Below are 23,105 nucleotides of genomic sequence, written 5' to 3'. Positions count from 1 at the left end.
AGCAGGATCCCAAACTCCACAATATTGTGATCACTGCAGCCAAGGCTATCGCTAACTGAGATACTAAAAAGCGGGTTTTATTGGTTTGTGGGTAGCAAGTCCAGCTGTGCCTCATTCCTGGTTGGCACATCTAACATTTGTATGAGGAAGCAGTCCTCTACGTGTTCCAAGAACTTGATGGATGACATGTGAGCTGCTGTATTGTTCTTCAGACAGATGTCTGGGTAGTTGAAGTTGCCCATAAGGACCAGGTTCTGTTGACCTGAAGCTTGCTTAAGTGACCCAAATTCTGCTTCGTTGGCCTTAACGACTTGGTTTGGAGGTTGGTAGCAGACACCTACTGTAAGATCCCCCTTGGAGACGACCCCTCTGCGCTTGACCCAGAGGCATTTGATAGGGCTTCCACAGTTGCCGTAGCTGACTTCTACATATTCAAGGTTCTCCTTAACATACTGCAGTGACTACTCCTCTTCTTCCTTTCCTGTCTTTACAAAACAGTCTATAGCCATCCATTGTGATCTTCCACTCATGTGAGTTGTCCCACCATGTTTCAGTTATTCCTATGATATCATAACTTTCAAATCTCCAGTTTACCATCTGCAATATCAATATTTTCAGCCTGTCAGTGAGCTCTTGAAAGTGATGCATCTTATCAAATACCAGAAACAGAATCTAGTTATTTCCCTCTTTGTTTGTGAAAAAAATCATAAAATATAATTTCATTATCTGCTTGCAGCAGTATCCCTCATTTTACTCATTCCATTTAGAGCACAAGTCTTATGAGGAGCAGCTGAGGGAACTGGGGTGGTTTAGCGTGGAGAAAAGGAGGCTGAGGGGAGACCTTATCGCTCTCTACAACTACCTGAAAGGAGGTTGTAGAGAGGTGGGTGTCGGTCTCTTCTCCCAAGTAGCAAGTGATAGGACAAGAGGAAATGGCCTCAAGTTGTGCCAGGGGAGGTTTAGATTGGCATGAAAAATTTCTTGACTGAAAGGGTTGTCAAGCATTGGAACAGGCTGCCCAGGGAAGTGGTTGAGTCGCCATCCCTGGAGGTATTTAAAAGACGTGTAGATGTGGTGCTTAGGGACATGGCTTAGTGGTGGACTTGGCAGTGCTAGGTTGAGAGTTGGACTTGATGATCTTAAAGGTCTTTTCCAACCTAAATGATTCTGTGACTACCCATTATATTGAGATGATTAACAGCTATTTTTCCCACCATATCCAAATCCTCTGTGTTACAAGCTGGCTTTTTTTCATTGTATCAGTGTAGCTATCATTCTTTCATAAAGTTCAGTTAACCTCTTTGTTTTGACAGTGATACTAGGCAGTGTCTTTCTAAAGAGGTAACAGCTCAACCTTTTACAGCTTTTAGTGTACACTGAAGTACAGCTAATAAAACAAATGAACAAGAAAAACCTCAAAAAACCCAAAAACCTACTAGAATGCTTCTCAGATGTATAGTTTGTCAGCTTGAAGACTGGTTCATTGTGCAGACTTCTTTATCTAGCTCCTATGAATATAAATTTTGCTGTTGCTTTTGTAAAGAGAGAACTGTGAGATCTATGCTTTTGTTAGACAAGTCTTTTGACAGATAATTTGAACTGAACGTTATCAACAAGGTTTGGGTAGAGTTTCCTTCTGAAGAAAATCAGAAACGTTCTCAATTAGGGAGGTTGAACAGATTTTATTTTTTTTAATACAAATTCTGGGGCAATTAAAGTTTAATCAGGCCGATTCATGTGATTTTCATTTTTAAGTGACCTTTTGAAGTGTGAAATGAAATCTAAATTAAATTATTTTGGTTTTTAACCTTCTCTTTAGTGTTCTTGAAGCTGAAAAGATGTTGGTACTTGCGGAAAAAGGTGGTCAAGATGATGAGAGTAACAAGGTAGAACTATTAGTTGCAGGAAAGAAATTTCGTATCCTTGCGACCATGAACCCAGGAGGTGACTTCGGGAAAAAGGAGGTAAATGTCAAAGCAGCTGGAGGTACAACATGCATCTTCTGGTCTTATTAGCTCTTACGTGATTGGAGGTCCAATGCAAAAATGCATCATGCTAATTCTGGCATCCAGTGCCTCCTAGTAGGCATGTGCCTTATTGCTCTAAAGGAGGATTAGAATGTATCTGTTTTCCATCACTTCTGTGTGCTGTCATTTTGACACTGTAAGTCAATACTCAGCAGAATGTCAAAGAAAACTTCAGGCCTCTAAATACTCTAGTAGGCTTGATATGTAGAATACTTCAAGTATAGGAAATGCAGCTTGTGAAGCAAGTAAATCCAGTTCTAACATGAGTCTGGAGTAGTGTGAAGTTGCATAATAAATTATTCTCCCTAATACTGTTCAGAAAGTGACAGAGGTCATCTTGTCATTCTCAGTGAATATGAACATCACATCCCAAAAGACCTTTCTCATTAAATGAAAAAAATCTGTTTCTGAAGTCTGGCTTTAAGTAACTTAAGACAGGTTAACAAAACAAACCAAAACTTTTAGGCAGTGTTGGGAGCTAGGACTAAAAAAAAAAAAAAAAAAGCTAAAAGCTCTTTTACCCTAAAGAAGATGGGTACTCCAGTTAAAGTGGTTTCCACAGTACAGAACAACTCATTGTAAAGCCATGTGTTTAAAGGGGATTTATTTCTGCATTGGGTTTGTGCTAATGATTTTTGCTTGACTAATTCAGCCAGAGGAAAAGAGGAATTGCAGAAACAAGCTGTAATTGAAGGCAAATTTCCACGTGGTAGTTTGCTTCTGTAAGCAAAGGGAGATTATATAGCCATTGTTTGATATATGATGTCCTAGAATGAAATGGAGCTTTGGTGCTTGCAAACCAGCTCAGCTTCTTCCCATATTCTTTTGACCTTTCTCATTTATCAGCCATTTCCTGCATTTGATGGCACTACTAGAAATCTTAAAATCCACATTCTCTCAAAGATTTTGTTACAAAGTAGCCCTGTCAAAATTAGAAGGAAAGGTCTAGATTGGTCACTTTATTTATTGTTTGCAAGTACTGTGGCTACAAGGCTATCAATTAACTGTAACATTAAGTGATATGATGTAATGTAAATTGAATTGCTACGTCATTCTGCTTGTTTGCAGCTTTCTCCTGCATTGCGCAACAGATTTACGGAAATATGGTGTCCGCAAAGCAATGGCCGTGATGATTTGATACAGATTGTAAAACACAATCTTCATCCAGGATTGTCTCTGGGTGGAATAAATCATCAAGGTGGGTATTTCTCTGTGTGTTGGTATTCAAACATTGTTAAGAAGAAAAAGAGTTTGGAGGCTGCTAATCTTTCCTTGGAACTTATACCACTGCATCCCTTTTACTTGTAAGTACATCTCTCTCTGAGGATACTTATGAAATATTTTGGACTTTGTTCTTCCCTCATTGTGTATGTTATATGGCTACCCAGAAGTAAGATCAAGGCTGTATTTATTTCACTATCCAGGTAGCTGAATTATCCCCAGCCCTTCAGTGCCCAATCTTAGTTTCAGTGTAAGGTGTTGAAAGCACTGGCACTTCATTTTCTGCCAGCAGCATCACTGTTAGTATTAATCACTTGATTCTGTCTTGTTACTTGAATTTAAAAGGATCTGTAATAACAGCACAGGCATGGACTTACTCTTCAGTTATCCTGCCTGTTAGGTTATAGAGTATCCATCTATCCATGTTGCTCATGCATTACAGCTGTACCTACTTTAGTGATGCTTATTAAACAACAATGTAGTAGATGTGACCAATAAAATTATTTGGTAACTCCATCGATTTTTTTTTTTTAATTTTTTTTTTTTTTTACTCTCTTTTCAGGGGCAGACATAGCGGAGCTCATGATGGACTTTGTTGAATGGCTGACTAATCAAGAGTTTGGTCGCCAGTGTATTCTCAGTGTGCGAGATGTCTTGTCATGGGTTAATTTTATGAATGTTATGGTAGAGGATGAAGAGTCGAATTCTGCCAAGGACTATAGCCTTTTTTACATTTCTCCAATGATGTCTTTTATCCATGCTGCATGTTTGGTATACATTGATGGAATAGGATCAGGTAAGTCTTCAGTGCTCATTTGTTAGCAGAAGATATGAAGGTGTATATTTGTATTAATATTTTTGAGTAGAATGCAAACGAAATGCTTTCGGGCAGCATGGAACTCATCCAGGAGAAGTTTTCACTTTCACTTAACAATATCATGTACTTCATATGCCTTTTTTGTGTTTCAGTAGCAAGAGTTTGAATAATACAGCAAGCTTAAGTAACTTAGAGGTAGTAATAATAATATTACAAAGGCTAGCACACAAATTAAGAAAGCCTGTGTTTTTTATTGAGTCTTCTGAGCTGATACGGTACTTAATTACATGACCACATATTATTCTCTGTCTCCCACCCTGCATGTCAGCATCTGTGTGTGCTAGCTCAGAATGCACTTTTGCATGTTTGGCCACTGGCCTAGCTGATAAATAGGAGATATGGGAGTAGGGAAAAAGTGAAAAGCCATGAGAAATGCAGGGAAAGAAGGCTTCAGGGGACTATGGCAAGGGATCAGGATGATGGTGATGGTAGAAGAAAGCGTTTTGGAAATAAGATGTCCTTAATTCTGTTGCTCACTAGAACAATTTGTCCATGGTAAATAGTACTGGAAGCACTGGCAAGCAAAAGCACTAACATGAAATATACACCTGAAACAGAACACTGCACAAAAATGGCATCTCTGAAGGAATTGAGTTTCTTAGTCATAAGATGAATGTGCCTAGTTATGTTTGTGAAGCACACTTAACTTTTCTAATTACAGGTACAACATCCTGCTCAGCTGATACAGCTTTATTAGCTCGTGAAAAATGCCTGACATTCTTATGTGAGAAAATGAGTCAATTCGTTGAGCTGACTGATTATCAGAAGAATGAACTAAAGATTTATGACAGAACAAAGGAGAAAGAGTTTGTGTGGATGGACAACTTTATGGGAATCCACCCCTTTTTTATTCCAAGAGGCAAGAGACTTTGCGGGAGTGGGTGGACTTTTATTCTGTGGCTTTTATTCCCAATAGTTCTGTTAATCACTATATCTAAGTAGGATACCTGAACCATTACAGAGCAATTTATAGCTTGTTCTCAAGGCTTAGAAAAATGCCTTTTCTGCCTCCAAGTGTGTTGATTGCAACTCGATCACATTTATTAAGAAGACACATCTGTTAATTGTTTTCTCCGATGACTTTAAGATTACTGGTTAATGACCTAATTTTAGTACTTTTTGGTGTAAACAAAGCTTCTTTAATTTTGAGTTCGTAATTTTCTGTCACTTTGCATGGTCAGAATGTCTGCTAACTTCCACTAACTAAAGCCACAGTTCATCCTGACCCTTGTGTAGAGCATGGGAAGCAGGGGTCCTGGGTACAATGCTAAACAGAATGGAGACTAATGCCCTGCCTTGCTGCAGCCTCTCAAAGATTTGCTGCAATTTTTGCAAAATAATTTAGTCCTTGCATTTCAGTTCAGTTCCTCATGTGACAAATTAGTGCAAATGGAACTATCAAAATATTGCTTTCTACCTTTAAAATACAGTGATGGGACTAAAAAGTGATGACTATGAGCTTTCTAGTTCAGCTGGCTAGTTTTTAGCATATGGAACTATGTGTTCCTAATGCTATATTAATCATTGATCTTTGAGCATTTTGATATTCATGGATTGTGTTAGTCATGCATAAAATTGTACAAAGGTAATGCTTTTTTGTAAATTGCTTGGTTTCCCCTTGCTGATTAGGTCACAAAAGGAAGGATCGCTTTCATCTCTTAAACAGGTATCAAGATGTGTAGGATAAATTGGTGATTAATATCTTTTAAACCTGAGCAATGCTGTATTACAGAATTTGGGGAGCGATGTCCCAGTGAGCTTTATTGGCTGGAATTTGGCAGACAAGCTCTATACTGTCTCCTCTCTGTATGTCATAATAACAGTAAAGAAAATATGTGCCTAGTAGCGTACTTTAATTAAAGCACTCTTTCTTCACAGAACTGGCAGTGTATGGAACAGATTAATATGTTGTTCTATAACATGACTGAATTGTATCCTTCAGTGCCAAATTTTCAAAAGGTGCTTTTGAGTTTTAGATCCACATGTCTGAAGCGCAAGGACAGATTTATGATTTTTCAGTGTTAGACCTCTAGTTTGGGTCATGAACCAGGAAGTGTTGAAGTTTCATGGCAAATTACATCATATATTCATGTGCTTTTTGCATTGATTGATTTGCATTGATATGCATGCATGATTTGCATGCATATCAAAATTCAACATAAATATGCAGAGATGGGCTGGGACACAGCTGTGGGTCAAACAGAGAGTATATGTGCCTGATCTCTCAGAATGGGATAAAAGCTTGATCTCCATTGCTTGCTGTAATGAGATCAGCAATTAACAGACAGAATGGTCTTGTTCAGAAGCACGCTGTCAGCAGCTCTAGCATAAACATTCTGGTTTAATTGTTTTCTGGTTTACCTTTCTTTGTTTTAGGCCCTGTTCTCCAGAGGAACAGCATTACAGATTATGCTCTAAATGCCGGGACTACAGCAGTGAATGCACAAAGACTGTTAAGAGCCCTACAGCTTAACAAACCTATTTTGTTGGAGGGATCACCAGGAGTGGGCAAGACCAGTCTAGTTGCTGCCCTGGCAAAAGCCTCGGAAAACTGTCTTGTTCGAATCAACCTGTCTGAGCAAACGGTAGAATAAAATAGTATCTTTGTAACTCAGTGTTTATGGCAGGGAGGAGGTTTTTTTTAACTTAAAAAGCGTAGTTCTTTTTAACTTTAGCACTGAGTCTGAAATGTCAATTTTTCCTTTTTGGTCTCAAGATAAAACTAAACGGGAAGGGGGGAACTGAAAGAGCAGTGAGCTTCTGTGAGTGAATGATAACTCCCAGATTTTTCTGTTGAAGCGAAGACGCGTATCTCTGTCTCCTGTGTTTTTCTTGGCTTCTGCAAAATTACTTGAAAACAGCTTTAAGGCTTTTTAGCTTTTCTGTTCCAATTTAATTTTTTGTTGTTAAACATATAGTAGCTAGTCACTGGAGTGGTATCATGGAAAAGCTTTTAGCATCTTGCAATTACTGAAATATTTTTAATACCTACATTTTAGCTCTATTTAAGGGGGAGGGAGAAAATGTGAAGTTAACAAAGGCTATTTATGAACTTTTGTGGAGTTTTGTAATCCCCCCCCCCTCCCCATTCTCTACTCCCAAAGGATGTGACAGACTTGTTTGGGACAGACTTGCCTGTTGAAGGTGGGAAGGGAGGAGAGTTTGCCTGGCGTGATGGACCACTACTAGCAGCGTTAAAGGCTGGACACTGGATTGTGTTAGATGAGGTAAATTGAAGTTTGGAGCACAAATAAAATGGAATGTTCTGGAAGAGCAAAGGTGATGATTTGGCATGTAGGATAAATACCTTTGAGTGTTGATGATTGAAATAAATTTTGCTTGCTTTTAGTTATGTGCATCTGGTGCCACATTGAAAGTGATCATTCCACTTAAGAGAAAATTAATCTTCCTCTACTAAGTTCCTCTGCCCATTGGCCCTCCATAGACCGAGTGTAAAAGACTGGCTTTGACAACCTATTTTAGACAAGAGAACAAGGATTGAATCCCAGCCTAAATTACTGCAGAAAATCAAGGATAGATTTGATTTACATTTGAAAGTTTTTTGGGAAGAGTGTCAACAGAAGTTTTGATACACGTGCTGTGTTATATATGGATATAATTTCACTGAAATAGAAGGCATTTTGCTGGGACTAATACACTGTGGGGGGTACTGATTTAATTGAGAAGAAGAGTTCCACTTTGCCAGTATAAGCTATCCTGCCACCACAGGTTTATTCATGTACCATGTAACAAGTGCTTTCAAGCATATGCATGCACAGAGGTCACTTCTTGGCAACATGCATTCTAATTATTACAGTGCAAAATCTTAAATTGTTTAGCTGTTTGTGTACCTTTTTTTTGGTATTGTGAAAAATACCACTTTAAACAACCATGATAGTTAAATAACCCAGACTGCCTTCATTTAAAAAACAAGCAAACAAACAAAACACTCCAAATGTCACAAATGTATGAATATACGTTCAGAAGAAACATTTTGAACATGCAGATTTTACAACGGAGAATTGTTTTGTTATCATGTTGAACACACAGTACAAATAGCAAGTACACGTAAGGAAAAGTGTTAGTTATAGTTTTGTTGCTCCAGTGTAATAACAATCTAGCTGGAGGTAATAACATATGACAGTGCTAGAACAGCAAGGAAATTTAATTTTACCTTCTGTGTATCCTAGACTGTTAAACTAGAGATCAGGCAAAAGTGTTTTGTGGAGCATTAATATTGTATCGTTATTTCTTTCCTCAGTTGAATCTGGCTTCTCAGTCTGTATTAGAGGGGCTAAATGCATGCTTTGACCACAGAGCAGAGATTTATGTTCCAGAATTGGGAATGAATTTTCGTGTACAGCACAAGAAGACTAAGATTTTTGGATGCCAGAATCCGTACAGACAAGGAGGTGGAAGAAAGGGTCTGCCCAAGTCCTTTCTTAATAGATTTACACAGGCAAGCTTATTTGTTTGGTTTAAACTATGTCATGATCCTGTCTTGTAGTTTTCTGACTGTATCAACAGTCATCATGCTTTTGATTCCACAGGTGTATGTTGATCCACTGTCAGCAGAAGATATGGAGTTTATTGGGAATACACTGTTTCCTGCTATTGATAAAAGTATTATTGCTAAAATGGTTGCTTTCAATAACAAGGTAAATATATATTTTAATTTCTTTTGTGGAAAGAAATTTACTTTACTACTTTACTTTTGTAAAAGTAGGCAGAATGCAGTAAGATTAAAAAAGTTAAGTGTAATGTCACATTTCCAAGCATTTTTATAGAGAAGTGTGTGGATAAAAAAGAGGAATGGAAGTATATGCAGAAGAAAGTAAAGAACACCCCTAAAACCCACCTGAATTACTGTACCACTACAATCAGATACTTGGTTAATAACTGAAAAGGCATTATTTTTGACATAAGTTAAAATATATACGTATATAAAAGGCTTTGTTCTACAAAAGGTGGAAACAATTGTGGTTTGGTAGCTTGGCAAAGTGAGTTGAGAAAATAATGGTTTTCCCCACATATGGATTATTCTTGAAACACAAACAAAATGAGTTATATCTTAACAAGAACTGAAAAGTGTATTTCTGTTTCTGGTCTTAATTTTGAATCTGCTTTTTATTATGGGATGTTGTTAGTGAAAGCAGCATCTGACCTTTACAGAAGCAGATGCTTGTAATGATATGTGGCATTCTTCTGGAACACTGAGACACCAATAAAAGGAAAACCTTTCCTGATGGTATTTGTCTATGGCAAAGGATTCAGAGATGCTTGGATCTAAAATTTTGCTGACATAAAAGGTTTTCAACAAGCATTAATTGCAACGCATCAACTTAGTAGCTATTTTGTGGCTTAGATGCTGCCATTTTGTGCAAAGTGCAGGATATAAAATCCACAGTAAGAATTTTACTTGTGGTCATGCTTCCGAAATTGCATTTAATCTTCATGTCATGAAACACAAAAAATGTAGTAATATTAAGAGAAAGCAGTATTCTGTGGCCTTATGTAAAAGCTTTTGTGGCAGCATCTTAGTGAATACTCATTTAGAGAGTGCAAGAGTAAAAAGAAAAATTGAGCTGAGTGTTACAGAATTAGTAGAGGAGAGACAAACTAAATCAAGCTTTAGTTCCTGACATCTTCAGCAAAGTGAATACAGCTTGCTTTTTCTATTGTCCTCTGTCTTGTAAGCAGTGCCAAAGGCAGAAGTTGAGTTGAATTTAAAAAAAAATATATTTGAAGACTAGCACATGGGTGGAAAAAAAGATTTTTTTTTTTTTTTAATGCTACTTTTTCCAGATTGACAAAGAAGTAATGGCTGAAAAGAAGTGGGGACAGAAAGGAGGACCCTGGGAGTTCAACTTACGTGATCTTTTCCGCTGGTGCCAGCTTATGCTTGTTGACCAGTCACCAGGATGCTATGATCCAGGCCAGCATGTATTTTTGGTATACGGAGAAAGAATGAGAACCAGGGAAGACAAAGAAAAGGTGAGCTGTGTGTTCTCCTCCCTTGCTCTTCAGATTATCGGAAGTATTTCTAGAAATCCAAGTGTAAATTTGAAGATGCCTTGCAATTCATTCATAGACATTACCTCTTACAAAAGAAAAATAGATTTGTTTGGGGTTTTGGGGATTAACATGTACCTGCTCCCATTGTGACTTAAAATATCAATCTAATTACCTACTAGTATAAAAGCAGAAAGCTGGTGTAAATGAAGGCAAGTAGAATAACAAAGGACTTAAAGCAAAACACAACATAGTCTTGTGTGATTCTGTATTAAATAATAACATTCTCATAGAAGTGGCATGGGTTGCATGCATATTTGTGAGGAAAGAGGAGGCAGGGAGCAGAGAAGAGAAATAGCACTGAGATATGGAGAGATGCTTAAAGTTATGGTTAAAAAGCATTTGCGTCAATACAGGAAGTAAAAATAATGTCCTGTAATCCTGCCCTTCCCTGCCAGCGTTTTTAAATTGTTCTGGCTTGGATTTATTTTTATTGACTTTTATTTATCTGTCACTTCTTTCATCTGCCTGTCAAATTGCACTCCTCATTCTGTTAAATTCACCGCTTAAGGTTACTCTAATAAAACACACTCGCTGCAGTTGTTGTTCCACCTTTGCCACTAACTTATCTCCCTCTTGCCTAGAAATCCTTCACTTTTGTTTAATTTCACAACATTTAAATGGTATTAAACTAAAAGTCAATCAGATTGTAAGACTGAAGTTACTGACTGTATGTGACTGGATATTTTTCTCATGGGTTTACTTTCCCCTTCCTGTAGTATTATTATATTTTTCGTGTGTTATCAAAGAGCTTATTTATGGAGTGACTTCTTTCCCAGTATTTTGTTAGAGAAACATTACTTACAGTATTTCAAGTCACAGGAAAAACATGGTTAATGAAGGGGTTGCTGTGGGCAGCTCACATTCACTTTTAATTGCTTGCTGCACTTTAAATTAAATGACACTTGTGATTAAACTGTGTTAGTTAGTATCACATGGCTCTGGACCTGAGAGGGAAGGCTACTTTAGAAGTAAATCTTTAGAACAATGGATAACTTAAGACTGATAAGTCTCTCTTGCTCTTTCAACTGTTTTAGGTTATATCTATTTTTAGAGACACTTTTGGCCAGGAGGCTGATGTGTATACAGGAACCAGAGAGTTTCACATCACTCCATATAATGTTCAGGTAAGCTGTTGACAAGAGGTTTTGTGAGTGGAGAGAGAAGGAAGCAACTTGCACAGCTGAGCTCCCATTTTCCTCTTTGAGTACTCACTCACGTGTGCCTCATCCCTTCCAGATCGGTTATTCAGTTCTTTCTCGTGGCAACTATATTCCTCGTCCTGGCAGAAGTCTCTCACTTCTGCATCATTCACTGCAGTCCCTTGAGTCTATAATGAAATGTGTGCACATGAGCTGGATGGTAATCCTGGTGGGCCCGGCGGCTGTCGGCAAAACTAGTCTTGTTGAGCTGCTGGCCCATCTGACCGGCCATCGACTAAAAATCATGGCAATGAACAGTGCGATGGATACAACTGAGCTCCTGGGTGGCTTTGAACAGGTAAATACTGTTTTGGTAATATGGCAGTATTTCTCCTTCCTACCTAATAGTGGCCAGTCTACTGTGATCTTACTGTTTAAACATCAAATGGAGCCTTAGGCACCACAATCTTCTGGATGAACTAACTCCATAATGGCATGTTTGCAGGTTGATATCAATAGGCCATGGCAGCGCCTGCTGGAAAAAGTGGAGAATGCTGTGAGCACACTAGTAAGGGACAGTCTTCTCCTGACAGAAATTTGTGCAGATGATGCTGAACACGTGCTGCGTACTTGGAGCAATTTCATCCTGAATTACAAACCCAAATCTCTGGGTGAAGGAGGTAGAAGTGTTACAGCTGAATTAGTGAGCAAACTGGAGGGAATACTTGTACTTATCCAGCGACTAAACAACAAAATAAACTCTTACTCAAAGGCAGGTACGTATGGTGGGCGATTTCTTCCTCTGAAGAAAATTGAGAAATGTATAAATCTGCAGTGAAAACTTGAGAAAAGTTGGGGGTGTTTTGTAGGTTTTTTGTAGTCAATACTGTTGCTTCATACTGCTTATGTAACAGCCTAGCTTCTGAAAAAGTTACATGGGTGATGGTTCTTCAGGTTTATTTTTTGTGTAGTTACCTGGTAGCAATCAGTAGTCCGCACTCAAATTCTCCTGTACTGAGCAACTTAACATATGATGCAATACAGCTCTTATCTTGTATTCCGAAGAAAGGAAATTTAGATATTCTGTTCTTTCATTTGTTCTCTGAAGCATTAATCAGCTGAGCTTTATAAATGTCAGCAGAATAATGTACGGGTTGTTCCATTCTTTTTTTTCATTGTCTAAAATATGGCATTAATATCCATTGAACTTCATCTAATGGGGGAGAAGGGATGGAGATAAGTCTCGGTTTAGGGAGAAAAGCGTCAGTCTAGTTTATATTTCTCTGCGCTTGGAAACCCCCTGTGTCATCATGGATTTTGCCCATGGGAGGATACTTGAAGAGTTGGAGCCTCTGCTGCTATGTTCCCCTAAAAAGTAGAAAGCATATATGTTTGTTGACAAAATAATTGCTATTTTTCTTGAGTGGAATGGGAAGCTACCTCAGTAATGTAAATTTTGATGTAAGATATGTACTTCTTTCAGAGTTTGCTCACCTGGTGGAAGAGTTCCGGCGTTTCAAGCTGCAGCAGGCCCAGGCTGCTGACCATAACAGCCAGGGCACTTTCGAGTGGGTGGATGGGATGTTGGTTCAGGCCCTGCAGTCTGGAGACTGGCTGTTGATGGACAATGTTAACTTCTGCAAGTAAGTGATTTTAGTGGCCTTGTCTCACCGAGTAAATCCCTTGACCTCCCTAATTGACTTTGCGTCTTACTGTATGGTTCACAACTGAACATTTTGTATTTGATAACAATACATGGGAGCAGTAACTCACATTTTCTGGAAGAGTGTCTTCCTTCTTAGACAGCTTAGCAGTTGGTAGTTTTCCTGTTACCTTATAACATAATTAGCTGTTTGGCTTTTTGCTTGGTACCATTTTGATTTCAGATCAGAAAGGGATCAAATTGTTATCTTTTTATAACCATATAAATTTCTTTTGAATATAGCCCTTCTGTGCTGGACCGCTTGAATGCTTTACTTGAACCAGGAGGCGTTCTTACCATGAGTGAGAGAGGTGTGATAGATGGCACAATTCCTACAATAGCTCCTCATCCAAACTTCAGGTGCTTTGGTTTTTTGGTTTTCTGACCTCCCCCTCCCCCCCCGCAGGTTTAGAAAAAAATGTCAGCAGTGAGCCAGTCTTGAATGCTGTTCAGTTTGCCCTGTACTGTAGTGACACTGTCTGGCAAGGAAGAAAACAACACTGTGATGAGCATATGATAGAGAGTTTAAGAGACTTGGCTTTATATCTCTGTTGCAGCACAGACTATTACACTGGAAAATTCATAGCAGTATACCTCTGCTGTGATTCTCCGTTTCTAGTTTAGGATTTCAGCACTTCCCTGTCTCACTGTAATGGAGTTGAGGATACATGTGTCGAAGATGGTGAAGTATTCAGATATGTTGGTAGTGAAAGCTGGTATATGGACATAACTTTTGTCGTAGCTTTTTCCATCCCATCCATAAATTTGAGTTTCCTGCAGTGACAGAACTGACAGGGGAAAAAAAACCAAAAACAACACAAAAAACCCCACAAAACCCCCAAACAAAACAACAACAAAAACAACCCAATAGCACCCCCCCCAAACCAACCAAAAAAACCAAAATGACAAACCACCGAACAGACAGTCTGTATTCTCTCAGACCTGAGGGAGTCTCTGGGGGGAGATGGGAGGAGAATATACAGAGTATTCTGTATAATTCCTACCTTTTATAAATTCACGAAAAGAATATTGGGACTGATATGCTCTGGTTCCTCTGAATTGAAAACAAGATCTTTGACTTTTCAGAAACCTGTTTTTGCTGAATTGTATCTCCAGGGTTTTTTTTTTCTCCTTGCTTTTAAGAGATGTCTACTGATAGTATTAACTACTTGGGTGTTGGATACTTTGGTTTTTAAATAGCACAAATTTATATGAAGCTATTGCTAAAAGTCATCTTTATAGCTCAGAGGTGTAGTTTAACTTATTTTTGTAAGTAGACAAATTATAAAGTAGACATAGCTCAGATACATATTGCATGATTTTTAACTCAGTTATCTGTGGTTAATTTCAAAGTATAATTATTCATACAGATTTCTCATTTAAATTCAGTAGCTGTTTCTGGCTTTCTAGATATCTGTGTCCCCATTTTTATGAAGATGGTTTACTTTATGGAAGAGCTGTTTCGGTGGTTCTGGAGTGCTAGTTTAAAGCACTAAGTTACATCTTTAAGAATGTAAGGCAGTTGGACTAGATGATCATTGTAGGTGCCTTCTGACTGAACTATTCTAATATCTGACAGGCTTTTCCTTTCCATGGATCCTGTTCATGGGGAAATATCCAGAGCCATGCGGAATCGTGGGATTGAAATTTACATTCCTGGGGAGAACGATGGAAATATATTGGACAATCTGGATTTGAAGTTACTCCTGCATGGTTTGGGTTTAGTGGGAGATAGCACCTGTGATGCACTTATGGCTGTGCATTCAGAAACCAAGGGGGCAATAGCAGGTAAGAAAAGTCTGTTTGGTATTTGTTAGCAACTTGGGCTCACTACATTTATTTGGATTAACTCTTTTAATACTAAAGTTTGGTTATTTTATTGTGTTATGTCCCAATACCAGTAAAAGCATAAAAGTATAATCAGGTTGTTTTGGGTTGTTTTTTGCGTTCTCAGGAAGTAGGCCCAAATCATAAAAAGGTGAGAACTGGAGGTGCTTTGTAAGGAGACATCAGACATTGGCAAGTGTCAGTTATCTGTTGCTGTAGGGAAGGTACTATATTCTAAGAGAAAATCAGCAAAACTGAAAGTTTGCACAAGGCCTGTTCAGGTTGTTCTTTGGAGCAAGGTGACACTATGTTTCATTCATCTCAGCTCCTTGATGTCTTATTTTGAGTTTGTCACCTGTTATTTACAGTCTTGTCTGATTTTCTTGGAAAGAACCTATTCAATTATCAGGACCCAGTAGGATTCATTTGTTTTGGATCTTCCTCAGGGACTAAAGTGGTGTTTGTCCTCAGAGGGTTAAAGGGTTAAGCATTCATATCACCGTAAATGCTGTGTATCTTTCAGGTTCTGTGTCATCTTTGTCACCTTTGCTTCAGGCTGCTGCTTTAATTGTGCAGCAGATACAGAGAGGCCTTGGATTAGCAAAGTCTTTTTACAGAGCCTGTTGGGAAGTTTATGGCCGCTCACAACAACTGCAGATTAACCAAAAGGTAAAGTCGTGTGTTTGAAAGCTTTTTCTTATATCATCTAAATATGTGAAAAATATCATTTCATGAGGCTGGTGTTTGAGATCCTCTCTTTCCTAAGTGCCCAAGCAAGGGGTTGATGAAGATGGTGTTGATGGAGAGACGAACCCAACCATTTTAAACACCCTCTCAGGCATCTGTCAGGTGATGAAGAGGAGGAATTGAGTGGCATTGGGACATTTTCTGTATCTTTTAGATTCTGAGCCTTTTTTGGCTCCAGTGTAAGAAGTACAGTTCTGCATGTAACTGTAACAGATTAGTTGAAGCCCCAGAGCTGGTTGTTTTGGTATTGAATGGTGAAGTACAGTGAATTTCAGCTGTCACCTGTCCTTTCATGACATATTTTCTCAGCCTGGTGGCATGCTACTGGAGACAGAGGTCAGATCAGTGAGAGTTGCATAAAGACTGTCAGTCTGGGATGTGCTTATTGAGATGCTCCCCGGGGGATAAATATGGTTTGTCATTGTAGATAGTGGCTCACTCTCTTGCAGCATAAGGGAGCCAGAGAATATCCCAGTTGGACTCTGAGGCTTACTTGTTTTTTAACAGCTTCAGCTGAGACTTTGCGATAATTAATAGTGATTAATTATAGCCTGAAACACTGTGCATACTGTCATCTGGAGATAGCAATATTGCCTTCCTATTTCAAGCTGTACAGTATGTTATTTCACTTACGGTTGGAATGTTTTGGTACCTTTATCATGTAGGTTATATAGTGTTTGTAGAACATTTGGTTTATAATGATTTCATAATAAATACATGTAATTAGAGTTCCCTGAGCTATTGTACTTGAATACATATGATTCTAAATTGCTTTTTGGTTGTTTGTTGTAGCTTGTGTTAGAATTGGTTACGAAGCATGCTTCATCTCTGGCTTCCCATGAAATTTGGGGTGACTCCCTGCTAGCAATGGGATTGTGGCCAGATTCCGTACCTACAGGTCTGTTTGCAGCTGAAGACTCACTTCTTTCGACAGTCCGGCGTGATGCACAGGTCCTAATCTATTGTCTGAATAGGCTAAACCTTAAAAACTCCAGGTAGGCAAGAAACACTTTTTGTCTAATAAATGACTAAGAAACAAGATGTGTGAAATACTGGTGACATGTCATTGTTCCCTGCAAAACTTTGTCTTGAGCAAATTGTGTGGGTAGAGACTGTGGTAGTCACACTCTGTAACTCAGGCTCCTGTTACCTTTCCATGCAACCACTACAAATACAAGTTGAATTATTTACTGTTTTATTCTTCAGTCCAAAATACTTGACTCTATCCAATCTTCAGTAAGTACATTTGACCCTTTCTGAGTTTAGTTAGGAGCAGGCATTTAGCAGAAAATGTGAATGCAAACACTGGGTTTACAAGGTAATAAGAGCCCCAAAAATATCTTCCTTTAGTTCCCTTCTGAGCTTTAAAAAAATGAGTATTTAATTAGTTTTAAAGATACTAATGATCCTCTGTACTTCCTGCTTTCATGTAAACAATTATTCATCAGTTATTGTAGGTCCAGTAGCTTCAGGTGAAAAAAACAAATGTCTTCCTTCAAACAGAGCTGTCTGAAAGAAAGCCTCGTGTGTAGGGGCCATATGCAAGAACTCTTAATGATTTCTTGTGCTGTATAACTGTTATTTTCACAACACTGATGCAAAATCTTCCCTCCTGCCTGCTTTGCTTAGTGACCTACTGTGGACAGGTACTGTGTGTTGCTTCCAGTGAAAGAACAAGCTGTAGAAGTTAGAAGTTAGTACTAAGATATAATGTTGAAATTGTAAAATCTTAGCAATGTGCTGGGCTTTTTTATCAACGACACTTCCATCTTTGTCTTTTTTTAACTTACCTTTGCGTATCACTCTGGTGCACAAATCAATTATAATTTCTCAGTGAAATACTTTGCATATTCACTTCTGGTACTGCAAGAATTTTTGGTAATAGTGAGTTCCTAATAGTAGACACCCCCAACTAATTGCAAGTTGGAAAATGGCTTTAAAGCTAAATAAAGAAAAGAGGAGAAATTATTGCCTTGGTGCCTTCTTGCCTGAAGGTGGTTGCATGCTGAGTAGCCTTACTTGCAAAATATATTCTTTCCTAGAACTGGCAGTTCAAGCACTTGGTTGCTGGACTTCGCTTCTTTGTGTTTCAGGACACTACCACTGACTCTGCAAGATCTTCAAAAAATTATGCAGTCCACTAATCCCGAGAGTCTCAGATTCAGTGCTGTTGAGATAGATGCAAACTGGTTGGATAAAATGGAAGTTCTCCAGGCTTCAGTGAAATTGTTCATAGAAAAGGCAACCAATCAAGATTGGACATTGAGAGTTAAATGGCTTAACTCCTTAGCCAAAAATCTGCCACAGGTGCTTGGTATGTAATTATTTAACTTTATCTTTTGTCTAAGGGCTGATTTGTTATATTTTCACAAATTGTTAAGTCTTCTAAGAAAACATTCAGACCATTCAAATGATCTGATATGAAAGTTCTCAACTACCACATGTATTGGGTTTGCATGGCCAGATTTTGGTAGCAGGGGGGCTACAGGGGTGGCTTCTGTGAGAAGCTGTGAGAAGCTGCTAGAAGCTTCCCCTATGTCCGATAGAGCCAATACCAGCCGGCTCCAAGACAGACCTGCCACTGGCCAAGGCTGAGCCCATCAGCAATGGTGGTAGCGCCTCTGTGATAACATGTTTAAGAAGTGGGGGGAAACCTGCACAACTGCAGCCAAAGGGCAGAGTGAGAATATGGGAGAGAAACAAATCTGCAGCACCAAGGGCAGTGAAGGAGGAGGTGCTCCAGGTGCTGGAGCAGAGGTTCCTCTGCAGCCCATGGTAAAGACCATAGTGAGGCAGGCTGTCCCCCTGCAGCCCATGGAGGTTAATGGTGGAACAGATATCCACCTGCAGCCCGTGGAGGACCCCATGCTGGAGCAGGTGGATGTGCCCAAAGGAGGCTGTGACCCTGTGGGAAGCCTGTGCTGGAGCAGGTTTGCTGGCAGGACTTGTGACCCCGTGGGGGACCCACGCTGGAGCAGTCTGTTCCTGAAGGACTGCACCCCGTGGAAGGGCCCCATGCTGTAGCAGTTTGTGAAGAATTGCAGCCTGTGGGAAGGACTCACATTGGAGAAGTTTGTGGAGAACTGTCTCCTGTGGGAGGGACTCCACACTGAAGCAGGGGAAGAGTGTGAGGAGTCCTTCCCCTAAGGAGGAAGGAGTGGCAGAGACAAGGTGTGATGAACTAACCACAACCCCCATTCCCTGTCCCCCTGTGCCTCTCGGGGGGAGGAGGTAGAGAAAATCGGGAGTAAAGTTAAACCCGGGGAAGAAGGGAGGGGTGGGGGAAGGTGTTTTAAGATTTAGTTTTTATTTTCTCATTGTCCTACTCTGATTTGATTGGTATTAAATTAATTTTCCCTAAGTCAAGTCTGTTTTGCCCATGATGGTAATTGGTGAGTGATCTCTCCCTGTCCTTATCTCGACCCATGAGCCTTTCATTATATTTTCTCTCCCCTGTCCAGCTGAGGAGCGGAGTGGTAGAGGGGCTTTGGGCACCTGGCATCCAGGAAGGGCCAATCCACCACACCACACTAAATCAAGGGCATTGAGGCTCCAGGGAGAGACAGAAACAGGTTGTGCATATTAGGGACAAGAGGAGACTTTGGGCTAAACATTGCATTTTATTATTCAAGCATGCCTATAACTTGTATTGCTTCTGAATTACAGTTATTTTGGGATACCTCTTGGTCTATGTAAGCAAATATGCCTTTCTCTTCACTATTTTTTTTTATAGTGATAGTAAAAACAGTAAAATGCCTTCTTCTGTTTATTTGGTGTTAAAATACAAATGGTTAGAAAGCCAGGAAACTGCAGAACTGAGATTTCCTGAAGCTGTGTTGCCTGAACATTCAGGATAGCAGCTGAGATGAGGTATTCATTGCTTAATTATATTAATCGCATTAAGCTTGTGGAGAATTTAGACAGGTATTAGTCCAAGTCATTCACACACTTAGCTTCCTTGTGTGGTGTGAAATCTCAGGCTGTGTAGTCCCTACATGAATGGGATTGCTCCCCCTTGATCTTGCTGTCTTTCCAGGCAGGTGTGTCTATAAACTAGAAAATATCTACAAAGTTACTTTAATGATAGGTATGCTCTTATGTGGATTTTTTTTCTCTTTTTTTTTTTTTTTTTTTAATGGGGGGGGGGGTGTCAAAACCAGATGTACTGAGAGGAAGATTTGAAGGTATAAACTCATGGATTTTCACAAACCATATTTTTAATAGCATGCATGAAGAATCACCAGTTTAACTAGGACTTTTTACTGGATTTATTTCTTTGGCCATGATATTCTGACTGCTTTTAAGACCTTTTGGAGCTAATACAAAATAAGAGCAACCAGCACATCCAGAGTGCGTGCACAGATGAGATTTTAGGCTGCTTGCACTGGCTCAGTTGAAGTTAAGAGCATCTAGTACAAATAAATAAAACTGTCTTTTACACCTATGTTCTCCCCCATTCACCTACAGATCCAGTGCGGATTCAGCTGGAAGCAGGTGCTGTAGCCCTTGGTGGTTTCTATGCCAGTCCCCTCTCATCTGGAGTCAGTAACATGATCAAATTGCTACAGCCAACTATGACAGGTACTTCTGAAAAAAACTGATGTTAGACATTGGTGCTTCCCTTATTTATTCTCTGAACACACTGCAACCCTTCTTAAGAAATGTCTGTAACAAAACAAAGGCTAAATTCTAACTGTACGTTGCTTTTGTTGCAAAAGAAATAATAACAAAGCCATTCATGCTGTCTAGAAATACAAATATGGCCATTAAATGTGTTAATCCTATGCAAATTTGGTATGAGTGCTATGACTATGAATCCTGACTGTGTGTCTGTGACCCAGGTGTATTCCAACAGCTCAGAGTTAAGTGATGTTCTTAAGAGTGATGCATATATCCAATGCCTTTCTGACTAGATAGTTTAGGCATCTTGTTTTTTCTCAGCATTTTTTGTGTTGGCCCATCTGAAACCTATATTGAGGCCTATAATTTTCCCTCAGTATTCTACAGGGAGTTCAGGCCTGTGGTTTCCTTTCCAAGCTTTTTAGGTGCGTGAAAGCTACATACAGTGACACTGGACCTTTATGGATGGTCCTAGGTATGTTGCCTGGACTGTGAAAGAAAAGAGAGTTGGACTTGAGTTTCCAGGCTGTCTTTTGGGGTACTCTGACCACTGGTTAATTTACTTTCATGGTTCTGTTTTACAGAACCTGCAGTCAACTTAATGCTTTTCTGTTTGGATATGTGGAGTGAGGGAGCTTAAGACTCTGCCTTCCTCTTAGGCTTCCTTCTTTCCTTCTCTAATGTTCTTCCATAGGCAGGGGGATTGAGGAAAGTCTTTCACTGAATAATGTTTCCACTGCTGTCCTGTCTTACCTTGTCTGCCTTCCCAGATGAACATGTGATGCCTCTGGACCCAAGATGGAATATGCAGTTTTTGGATATCATTAGAAATTCGATGAACTTTGATACAGAAATGGAACACACAGATCAGCTTCTAATCCTTTTGAAGTCTGTAGCAAATCGGTAGGTTACAAAAAAAGCTTGTGAAGACTGCCCAATGACTGTAATCAGTGCTATATAAACACTTGCAGTATCTGCCAAGTATGTTTTTAGGTTTTGATAGATGTGATCTAAAATACCTGTTCAAACCTCTGCCTAGTATTCACATTCTTTGCTTCTGTTTTCTGAAGATGCAGACTAAATCAAATCACTTAATATAGGGAGCAGGGCTGCCAGCATTTCATATAGGCTGGAGTAATTCAAGGACAAACCAGAACCATGGGATAAAGCATAAAAGGGACAGAAGCAGCAGTGTGAAATCTCTGACATAAAACTTAAATAGTTGCCCTGCTTTTGGATTTCAACTGCTTTTCCTAATAAGAGCAAAAAGTACACAGATTTTGCAGTTACAGTATAAGGAAGCAGCTGCTCACATATCCTACAAGTGGTGGTGTTGCATCTGCTTAGTAGCTCACTACTTTTTCTTTCCTGGTGATTGCTGAAGTCAGCAATCTGCTTTTTGTGAAGCTTACTTCTGCAGAAACCATATTCAAACAACTAGTTATGCTGCACTTGATTCTTGTTTCATAATACAGTGAAATATCAAATGTAACTTTTTGTAGTTCACCAATCTCATAAGGCAGAGGCTTTAAAATGATACTGAATTTCTAACAACTTTATTTTTCATTCAGGGCAGTATTATTTCTTGAACGAGAAAAAAGAAGCTACACTGAGAAGAATTTGATTACCAGTAAGAAGCCAAGAAATAGTGTCTTAAGAATGTCTCTAGATTTCCACAAAGGTGGGCTGATTTTCACTGTTCTTTTCAGTTCTATGGTCAATTTGAAATATGGTTAATTTGCACTGTTATGAAATGTGTACTTTAAACATGGTGTGTCCTGAATATGCGAAGGAAGACTGTGTGAATGTAAAGCAGTCAGATGAAGACTAATATGATAAGTAACACATTATTCTTAAATTAGATATACCTTATGCTACAGTATTTGTGTCCAGCTTCTACCAGGTAACGACTGCATGTCATTTCTCTTAATTATCTAAACTTTAGGAAGATGGTGGAGAGAAATTGGAATTGTGTTTTGTCTTTAGCTAGTAAGAATAGCCAAGTTCTTCAGATGTGCTTGTGTTCAAATCCTCTTTCTATTGTTTTATGTAATTAGGATGTTTACTCCTAAAACAAAGGGGAAAAATTTAGTGATTAAGTTAGTATGTTGCATAGAAGCAATTGATCAATGTTTCCTTATTCTGGATCTTTTTCTTATATTAAATGTGTAGAGGTGATAGAGAATTGCGCAAATAGTGAAGGAATACTTTTTCTTACTTTGATTTATAGATCTTTTCAGGTTTTTTTGTTTCCCCAACCACAGAGAGGATCTATTGATCAGAAATTGACCCTTACTTGTCATGTGATGGGGTGGAATATTCAGTCTCTGCCTTTCTTTCTCTCTTCCCCAAATCTCAGATCCAGGAAGTTACAACTGCCTTCCTCATGCAATCGTGGTCAACCTTGCTGCTTTCTTTGAACTTTGGGATGCATTTGCATTTCACTGGGTGAAGTCTACTCAGGTGGCCTTAAGTGATGATGACATGCATGATGTGAGTAGACTTTTCATAGTATGTTTATGGGAGTTATGTGAAATTAGACAGGATGCAGAACATTATTTTTAGTTTCAGGGACCATGAAATAAACTGCAGTGTTTCTACTGGTATTCAGAATATGCCTGACACCAGGCAAACGATCATGTTCGTTTCAGTGGCTGTATTTGTGCTCTGTCTTCTCATTTCTTCTGTGTGGAATGTAGGTTTTCAGCCTGCAGATACTCAGGGTGGGAATTCTCTTACCTAAATGTACACACCTGGGACATATATATCCATTGTGCCATAGAAGTGCCTGTTTCTCTCCACTAATGATAAAGGGAGTATCCACATCCATCTCAGATAAAGGTATCTGAACCTGGACAGCTGACGTGCAG

General features: G+C 39.1%; 1 protein-coding gene across 1 annotated transcript in view; it reads left to right on the top strand.

Moving 5' to 3' along the window:
- Positions 1-23,105, top strand: part of MDN1 (midasin AAA ATPase 1) — a 106,403-nt gene that overhangs the window by 39,325 nt on the left and 43,973 nt on the right. The window contains exons 32-53 of the mRNA XM_075498374.1: positions 1,820-1,964; positions 3,096-3,225; positions 3,811-4,044; positions 4,787-4,984; positions 6,502-6,710; positions 7,230-7,352; positions 8,387-8,584; positions 8,676-8,783; positions 9,931-10,119; positions 11,235-11,324; positions 11,437-11,697; positions 11,845-12,115; positions 12,823-12,982; positions 13,285-13,401; positions 14,621-14,829; positions 15,392-15,537; positions 16,408-16,610; positions 17,709-17,929; positions 20,083-20,196; positions 21,006-21,138; positions 21,807-21,916; positions 22,595-22,728. Of these exons, the coding sequence (XP_075354489.1) occupies positions 1,820-1,964; positions 3,096-3,225; positions 3,811-4,044; positions 4,787-4,984; positions 6,502-6,710; positions 7,230-7,352; positions 8,387-8,584; positions 8,676-8,783; positions 9,931-10,119; positions 11,235-11,324; positions 11,437-11,697; positions 11,845-12,115; positions 12,823-12,982; positions 13,285-13,401; positions 14,621-14,829; positions 15,392-15,537; positions 16,408-16,610; positions 17,709-17,929; positions 20,083-20,196; positions 21,006-21,138; positions 21,807-21,916; positions 22,595-22,728 (3,703 nt within the window). The remainder of the gene's footprint in view (positions 1-1,819; positions 1,965-3,095; positions 3,226-3,810; positions 4,045-4,786; positions 4,985-6,501; positions 6,711-7,229; positions 7,353-8,386; positions 8,585-8,675; positions 8,784-9,930; positions 10,120-11,234; positions 11,325-11,436; positions 11,698-11,844; positions 12,116-12,822; positions 12,983-13,284; positions 13,402-14,620; positions 14,830-15,391; positions 15,538-16,407; positions 16,611-17,708; positions 17,930-20,082; positions 20,197-21,005; positions 21,139-21,806; positions 21,917-22,594; positions 22,729-23,105) is intronic.

This window comes from Mycteria americana, chromosome 3, assembly GCF_035582795.1.
Source record: "Mycteria americana isolate JAX WOST 10 ecotype Jacksonville Zoo and Gardens chromosome 3, USCA_MyAme_1.0, whole genome shotgun sequence".
NCBI lineage: Eukaryota > Metazoa > Chordata > Aves > Ciconiiformes > Ciconiidae > Mycteria > Mycteria americana.
Note: the sequence above shows the minus strand (reverse complement) of the source record. Positions and strands in the feature narration are given on the sequence as shown.